Source organism: Streptopelia decaocto (assembly GCF_964273445.1).
Source record: "Streptopelia decaocto genome assembly, chromosome: 1".
In the NCBI taxonomy this organism is placed as follows: domain Eukaryota; kingdom Metazoa; phylum Chordata; class Aves; order Columbiformes; family Columbidae; genus Streptopelia; species Streptopelia decaocto.
The window spans coordinates 2,106,540-2,115,523 of NC_138663.1; the positions used below are offsets into that span (position 1 = coordinate 2,106,540).

General features: G+C 52.6%; 1 protein-coding gene across 1 annotated transcript in view; it reads right to left on the reverse strand.

Moving 5' to 3' along the window:
* TASOR2 (transcription activation suppressor family member 2) overlaps window positions 1–7,702 on the reverse strand; it is a 48,591-nt gene extending 40,889 nt beyond the window's left edge. The window contains exon 1 of the mRNA XM_082074988.1: window positions 7,221–7,702. Within this exon, the coding sequence (XP_081931114.1) occupies window positions 7,221–7,263 (43 nt within the window). The 5' untranslated portion in view covers window positions 7,264–7,702. The remainder of the gene's footprint in view (window positions 1–7,220) is intronic.
* Window positions 7,703–8,984: the final 1,282 nt, after the last annotated feature.

Consider the following 8,984-nt stretch of genomic DNA (forward strand, 5'->3'; position numbering starts at 1 on the left):
TGATAAAGATTTCTCTTTAACAAAGAGTCCTGAGACACCCCTGATAAGCTCAGCCAAAACCTCCTTGATGGGAGCAGTTGGCAGGACAAAGAAACTGAGATAACGAACTGACCTTCTACAAAACCAGAAGTCAGCAACAACTATTCTGGGAACTGATGTCCTACACCCACTTACACCAAAAGGGAAGAAAAGAAAGTAACTTGCTACCTACCCAAAAAAGCTTTTCTGGAAGAGCTTCCCTGATGTGACCTGCTGGACAGACCAGACCCTCGCTGGGGACAGCAAGGTGACTCTGGACTCAGTGACATGGATCATTTTAGAAATGTGACTTTTTCGTCGCCGATTCGCCCCATTCCCGGGAGCGGTTTGGTGAATGTTGCACCAGTGAGGCCTCATGTAAAATATTTATAGTTGCACACACAGGTAAAGGTTCATTAAATACATACTTGCTTTGCTAGCTGGAATTCTGTAATAATTTGTAATATCCATATACTTAGAATCATTGCAGTTGGAAGAGACCCTCAGGATCACAGAGTCCAACCATTTGCTTTACTCTTGTAATATATAAATACTTGCTTTCCCAGCAGTAATTTTGTGGTGACTTGGAGCGCTATTAGTAGTAGTTTTCTAGTAATTTTTAATAAAGAAATTCTCACAAATGCAGACTTTCATCTCTCTGTGTATTACAGAGCCCTGAGAACCCCACAATCATGACACTGACCCACTTGCAGGTCATGACCGCTACACATGTATGGCCTAATTTGTATAATGAGTCTTGGCTCATTAATGCTGAAGTGCAGGAGTCACCTTCCTCTTTCAGTTCAAGTCAAAAACTGAGCCAAATTAAGACAGACTAACCCCAAAATCACCATCTCCCACAAACGTCTAGGAGCAGGAAGATGTGGCGCCTGCAAATAATAACATGTTGACTACATCAGATGCTTCAGACTCTCGTAAAGTATTTTCAGTTAATGATAAACTTAGGTTTACTCTCCAGGAGTAACCAGGTGAGGAAATACAGCACACATCACTCACACTAGCTGATATTCGGTGTATTTGCAAACTGATTATCCGAGGCAGAGCGATCCCCACCGTGGAACAGGTGTCCTGTGCCCATGGAGACTGGTCCAGGCCACGCTTAGCACAGCACTGAAGCAAAAAGTTATTCAACTTGGAATATTTGAGCCTTTCGAGGGTTTTCTTGTGTTTTATTGTAGGTTCTTCAAAGCCTTTTGATCTCAAAATCCACTCTCCTACCCCACACAAGTCCTTGTTCCTGCTGCTCATGCCATTAGCAGCAACTCTTCCTGCTTTGTGGCTTCCCAGCATCTTTTCCTTTTGCTTTCTCGCCTTTTTCCTTCCCGTTTTTTCCACTCCAAGACCCAGGCAACTATTCTAAGCTTGTATTTGTTGGGCTGCTAATAAGTAGAGTTGTCTGAACTTTCCATGCAGTAACAGATCTGATCTAAACCATGTACAACAGAGTCAACATGTTCTGGATATTCTATGTACCAGAGGCAGACGTTGGGCACAGGATAGGTTACCAAGGCAGGCTCGAGCTCCTGATCCAGCCTAAAAAAGATCTCTGGCTTAAACCGGGCTGATGGAGGCGCCCGCTTGCAAGGATGCTGGCAAATGAAAGGGGAAAGATGTGCCATAGGTTGTATCACAGACTATCTGGCAGAGCCAAGAATGGCTCTAATAAAAAGCAACATCTTCTGAAGGTCTCGCCACAGGATGCTGCAGATGAGTTCAAAAATCAGCTTTTAAAAAAAATAATCTATTAAATGCAAAGATTCCACCTCTTCCTTAGGAAGTCCCTGAGCCACAAACATGCTCAAGTGGTTTGAGTTTTCAGGAGAAAGAGCACAGTACCTTTATTCACATACTTCTCCCTACGTGGTCGCTCCTGGTGTCAGGACACCAGCCAAGACTGATCTTCGGTCTCAGCTGGGACAGCCTGTGAAATCGGCACAAGTTTTTCCCCCTTTTCCGACACGCGTGGACCCTTTTTGATACCAGGTGACAGATCTGCAGTGTCACATTAGTGTGACTGTGGTAGGAAGCATCTCTTGCTCTATGTGTTGCCTTCATGCGCAAGACCAGGAACTTACCGAGTCAATTATCCTGCAACTGCTACAGGCCTCCTGCGAGTAAATCATCGCAACAGATCATTACAAAACGTGTCTCTGCAGCGGATATTTCCTCATATTCTCAGAATGGTTGGCTCGCAGAGGTTCAAGAACACGTAACTGTGGAGCTATTTTTCCCCCCACAAGAACTGAACATTCAAATCGCTGGGCAAGGAGGGAATTTTGGACACAACAGCTCTCTAACTTTTGCAATTAGCTGAAAAAATTAAGCAGGCTGATGCAGCTCCGCTCCTAAATTAACGTCCTTGGCCTTAAACTTGGGAGTTCTGTCCCTGTTTGGGGTGAGATGGTATCTTTTGTAATCTCCTGGTTTGACGTATTTAAAACACTCTTCCGCTGTGAGACACGGCGATTGCTGCTAAGCTGGAAAACCCAGGTGCTGGAGAGTATTTTCAATTACCTCTGGGATCAGGTAGCCTGGGAATGCAGAAATTCAGGCCGTAGGAGCTTTCATAATGCTTTTCAGCTCAATATCACAGTCTGGCATTATTTAATTTAGAGGAATTTTAGGAGTCAGGCAATGCAGGGAACCCCTGGCACCCTCTTAGGAGAGGACCGGCAGCCTTTACACAGACACCTCCACTTGAGCCCTGCCAAAACAGATTTAATGGCACTGCGATATCTGAACATATGTAGTTTATTGGGAAGAAAATATTATTAGTTTCATCACAGGTAGGGAAGGTGAAGTTCCTAAATTATGTAAAAAAACCCCTGTGTCATAAGACATCCAACTGCAGCCCAGAGCTACCTGACAGGAGTCAGAGAGACAATGGAGCTTCTCTCCTGGCACCAGCAGATGGAAACAACAGTGGGAAACGTCTCAAGTTGCACGTCAGGAGGTTCAGACTGGACTTGAGGATGAAATTTGTCCCCCAGAGGGTGAGAGGTCACAGAGAGGTGGGGGGGTCCCCATTCTTGGCTGGGCAAAGCCACCGCTGTCCCCCACTCTGGTGAAAAATCTACTCAGAATAGGAGTCCTACACCAGATAAACCTTCCACGTAACATTTCTTTGATTTTATAACCTTCCTCCTATTACCCTCAGCTGCTTGCAGTGAGGATGTGGTTATTACAGGTTTTCCCTCACTGAGGCATTGCACAGGCACTTGTTGCTGCCTTTTGTATCAGCAGATGCTCCTCAAAGCCCGATTGTGCCGCAGCTCCCCTCTTCCATCACCTTATAAAGGGCCAACATCGCTTGTGGATTCACTCAGCTGCAGGTGTCTGCATTGACTTTTCCCGAATCTAGCAGAAGCACAGGTATTTTAGCACATAGACAACAAAATATATCCTTTTGTTTTGCAAAACCAGGCAGCCAAGTGATTCTCCGTACCAGCGCCCTAACTGTGATGGTCTAAGACAGCCACACTTGATGAGTTTTGACCTCGAGGGTGAGCTGCAGGCTCTTGCTCAGCAAACCAAAACCCCGCCGGTTACGTTCTGCGGATCCTTTGCGTGCAGCTCACAGATGCCACATTGAAACCCATGTGTCAAAACCCATCTGACCACACAGTGCCTGCAGAGCAACATCCAGCCCTCCTGTGACACATCAGCCCGCTGCCATATAAGCTGCAGTTTGTCTGCTGCCTCCCACAACCCCAAAAAATCAATGTTGGGGACGTCCTGGATCTAAAGGCCACGTGCTGTAAAGGCGACTGCACATGGTGCAGGGATACCCAGCGTCTCCTGACACACAGGCAGCCTCATAAGAACAACACCAACAGTTCATCTGTTAAAAACAATCTCACCAAGGCAGATTTCCCCGTTGTAGTTTCCACTTGGGAAAAGAAAAAGAAAAAACACGCCACTTGTTTGTGGCTGGAAAAAGCAGGCACACGACTCCCCTGCCTCGAATCCTGCAGCTGCACGTCTGCAGACCGCTGGTTACTTACTCCTTTCGCCTTTGAGCAAGCCTGAAAACCTTCCAAACAGGAATATATCCTTCCTCAGGCTTGTTCTGTTACGTTACTTTTCCTCTCGCTACAGATGCTCTCCTTTCAGCATTGATTTTCTTTCCCCCGGTCTCTTGTTGTGCTTGATACAGTAATAGAGCTCTAACCACACACTCTCTGTGGACCCTTTGGCTGCAGAAATTACCAAGACACGCTTATAGTTTCAAATAAAAACAGAATCAAAGCCAAGTACTAAAATCACCATGCACACCGACTACAAACACCCCACCAGAACTAGTGGGTAGTTATTTCCCCATCAAAAAAACCCTAAACCTTAAAGCCAAACTGTGCAAAAATAGCATTTACCAGAAATAATAAACAAGACACTTTCTTGTCTCAAAGCGATTCAAACCAAGAGTTACCAGCTGGTCACTTCAGCAGGTGCCAGAGTGACCAACATACATATTTCATGTAATAAAATCAGCCCAGTTCCACCCAAGCTGTAAATCCCATATGTATTTCAGCCCTTGTCCTCCTTCTCTTCCCCTCCTGGCACAGCTGGGGCTGCGTAATGAAGAAAATCAGCAAACTGCGGCAGAAAATAAAGCAAAACAGGCTATATTTAATCCAGATAGGTTCCACAAAGAGTTATAGCAACACAGCTCGAAGTCGGGCGGGATGTGGATGTTGGTGGGTATCAGGGGTGAGTATTTGGGAACGGGGAACATTTAAGTCAACTCTGCTACCACCAAAACCACCAGGTTTAAGAGGAATGCTAAAAATAGGCCAAACTAGTATGTAAAACCAGTTCCAGAGCCAGGTAATAGAGTCTCTGGTCCTAGGCAAGTACTTACACTTCATTAGAGCAGATGGAGAATTCTCTGACAGAACCATTTTTCGATTGGAAAACAGCAATTTCCGTGAAATCAGACATTTTCTTGACAACAAACTATATCTAAGAAATTCATTCAAATGCAGATCTAGCATTTCCAAACTCAACCATAGGCCAGCTAAAGCCACTAGACACCCGTGTCTGTCTCCCTGTTTGTTACCAGTCTCTTTTAAGTGCTGTAACAAGATCGAAAAGCACTAAGAAACACCCACTTTGACCAAACTCTTGGGGTAAAACCATGAAGTTAATGGTCTGACTTGAATCCCCCCCAGAGCTTTGCTTCGCCCGGCATCTCCTGCATCCACAAGGAGCACCATACCACTGGGCTACTGATATTTCTGGGCCAGACAAGCCTTCTTACACATTTCAAAGAAAAATCTTCATTCCCATAGAGTAAGGAACAAGTTTTACAACTATTTTTGTGCTGTCCACCCTCTGCCTTGCTCCATTTATCCCAGATTATCCCCCCCTTACAGCTCGGCAAGCCCTGATGCTATCCAAGCCTCTGTGGGACAATTTGAGGACAACCTGGGAGCAGAACTGTGTGGGATCAGAGGAGAAATACATTTGTTTTCCCTCATTTAAGGCAGATTTCCAGCCCCGAAGGGCAGCATGTTTGCTCCAAGAAGGGGAGCAAAGGGGCCTCTGAACCTTCAGCACCCAGGGAGGGAGCAGCACATGGCAGATCTGTTTGTATTTCGATATCTCGTTCCTGAAAAGTACCTACATTGACCAGCACAGCTCCCCAAGGACAAACTGAAGGTTTTACAGCCACAAAACCAAAAAGGACCGCGGCTCTCCCAGCTGCAACGGGTCAGCTACCAGCACAAGGAGCTTGGAAAAGTCCATGCGACCCCGGCAAGATGGTCAAAATTAAATTTAAAAAGCCCTGCTTTCTAGGTGTCACAGGCCTCCAGGTGCACAGGGGCTCGGGGAAGGTGCCTCCTGCCCCAGCATGGGGACTGTTTCCCCTCCGTGCAGGGTCCCCCTCAGATGCAGGGACCCCCCTCAGCTCAGGATCTCCCCTCAGCACAAGGTCCCCCTCAGGGACACCCTCAGGTGCAGGGACCCCCCTCAGCCACAGGGACTCCCCTCAGGGTCCTCCCTTGGCACAGGGTCCCGCTCAGGGTCCCCCCTCAGGTGCAGGGACCCCCCTCAGCCGCAGGGACTCCCCTCAGGGTCCTCCCTTGGCACAGGGTCCCGCTCAGCGTCCCCCCTCATGTGCAGGGACACCCTCAGGTGCAGGGACACCCTCAGGTGCAGGGACACCCTCAGGTGCAGGGTCTCCCCTCAGCCACAGGGTCTCCCCTCAGCCACAGGGTCTCCCCTCAGAGTCCCCCCTCGGCACAGGGTCCCGCTCAGGGTCCCCCCTCAGGTGCAGGGTCCCCCCTCAGGTGCAGGGTCCCCCCTCAGGGTCCCCCCTCGGCACAGGGTCCCCCCTCGGCACAGGGTCCCCCCTCAGGTGCAGGGACACCCTCAGGTGCAGGGTCTCCCCTCAGGGTCCCCGCTCGGCACAGGGTCCCGCTCAGGGACCCCCCTCAGGTGCAGGGACCCCCCTCAGAGTCCCCCCTCGGCACAGGGTCCCGCTCAGGGTCCCCCCTCAGGTGCAGGGACCCCCTCAGGTGCAGGGTCTCCCCTCAGAGTCCCCCCTCGGCACAGGGTCCCGCTCAGGGTCCCCCCTCAGGTGCAGGGACACCCTCAGGTGCAGGGACACCCCTCAGGTGCAGGGACACCCTCAGGTGCAGGGACCCCCCTCAGGGTCCCCCCTCGGCACAGGGACCCCCCTCAGGTGCAGGGACACCCCTCAGGCGCAGGGACACCCCTCAGGCGCAGGGACACCCCTCAGGGTCCCCCCTCGGCACAGGATCCCGCTCAGGGTCCCCCCTCAGGTGCAGGGACCCCCTTCAGGGTCCCCCCTCGGCACAGGGTCCCCCCTCAGGTGCAGGGACACCCCTCAGGCGCAGGGACACCCCCCTCAGGGTCCCCCCTCGGCACAGGGTCCCCCCTCAGGTGCAGGGACACCCTCAGGTGCAGGGACCCCCCTCAGGCGCAGGGACACCCCTCAGGCGCAGGGACTCCCCTCAGGCGCAGGGACTCCCCTCAGGGTCCCCCCTCGGCACAGGGTCCCGCTCAGGGTCCCCCCTCAGGCGCAGGGACACCCTCAGGCTCATCGCCACGAGGCCAAACAGCCCCGGCTTTGCAGACACAAGGACAAACCGGGCTCGGCTTCTCCTGCCGCACCGAAAGGCGGGATGGTTCCGCCCGCTCCCCCCGGCCCCGCTCACCCGTGCCCGGCCCTCCGCTCTGCTCGTCCCGCCGCTCGCCCATGGCCGGGCTTGGCTCCCCGCCGTTCCTCACGCCGCCCTCATGCCGCCCCGCCCGGCCCTCGGCGCGGCTCCGCTCCCGGCGGCGGCCCCGGGAGGGTGCGGCGCTGCCGGGCCGGGCGGGCCGGCGGGCTCAGGGCACTCGGGGCGGCATGTGGGGCGGCCGCGTTGCGAACCACCGCCAACCGCCGGCCCCAGGAAGTGAAAGGGCGCAGGCGGGCCGGGGGGGGCAGGGCTGGGGGCGGGCGGCGGTGGCGAGGGAGGGGAAAAACGAAAAAAAAAAAAAAAAAAAAGGAAAAAAAAAACAGAAAGTGAAAATTGAACCGGAAAGAGAGCGCGGCCGCACCCGCCGCTTTCCTGTTCCCGCGGGTCAACGCGGCGGCGGCACCGGCCTTGAGCGGCCTCTCGCTCGCCCTTCACTGCATGCCCCAAGCACCTTAGTGCTGCCCCCGGCCCCTTGGCTTGGACCTTCCCCTCACTCAGCCCTTTCCCCTCATCTCAGCCCTTTCCCCTCAGCCCTTTCCCTTCATCTCAGCCCTTTCCCCTCAGCCCTTTCCCTTCATCTCAGCCCTTTCCCCTCAGCCCTTTCCCCTCATCTCAGCCCTTTCCCTTCAGCTCTTTCCTCAGCCTTCACCTGCTGTTCTGGCCCCCGGCCCCTCAGTGCTTCCCCTCAGTCCCCGATCACCCCCTTCCCTGAGCCCCGCAGCGCCTTTCTTGGCTCTTTCCACGGCCCCGTCCCTCAGGGCCTTCCTCTGCCTTCATTTAGTCTTTCTGGCTCCTTCCTGTGCCCTTCTTCACCTCCATCAGTTCCATGTGCTCAGTTTTAGGCCCTTCACAACAAAAAAGACCTTGAGGTGCTGGAGCAAGTTGAGAGAAGGGAACGGAGCTGGTGAAGGGGCTGGAGCACAAGATCATCGAGTCCAACCATTAACCCACCCCTGGCACTGCCCAATGTCCCTGAGAACCTCATCTCCGCATCTGTCCAGCCCTCCAGGGATGGTGACTCCAGCACTGCCCTGGGCAGCCTGTTCCAATGCCCCACAGCCCTTTGGGGAAGAAATTGTTCCACAGATCCAACCTCAACCTCCCCTGGTGCAACTTGAGGCCGTTTCCTCTGCTCCTGGCGCTTGTTCCTGGGGAGCAGAGCCCGACCCCCCCGGCTCCAAGCTCCTTTCAGGCAGTTCAGAGATCAGAAGGTCTCCCCTCAGCTCCTGTTCTCCAGCTGAACCCCCCAGGTCCCTCAGCCGCTCCCATCACACTTGTGCTCCAGTCCCTCACCAGCTCCGTTCCCTTCTCTCCACTCGCTCCAGCACCACAAGGCCTTTCTTGGCACGAGGGGCCCAACACTGAACGCATTTACCTGTTCAATTAGTCTCTTCCTTCCTAAACCCCTTCCCCTGACTGGGAGGATAGAGGAGAACACCACTTGTACCCCAAATCCTTTTAATATTGCTCCAAGGTACATATAGCCTCTTTCGATGGTTTGCATTATTGTTGGATGTACGAGTAGATGGTAATTTTTAGCATTCACCACGTTCTTCTAGATGTCGCAAATGTGAGCTCCTCACAGGCAGCAGATGGTCAATGTTGCAATAGGTGTTGGAGCTGGGAACAGGATGATCTGGCCTTGCCCAACCTCTTACGTAAGGATTTATGTGAACACAGCGTGCCGAACGACGGGTCAACAGTTGTGTTGCCTGAACCTGCGTTCAGCTGCGCTGGTTG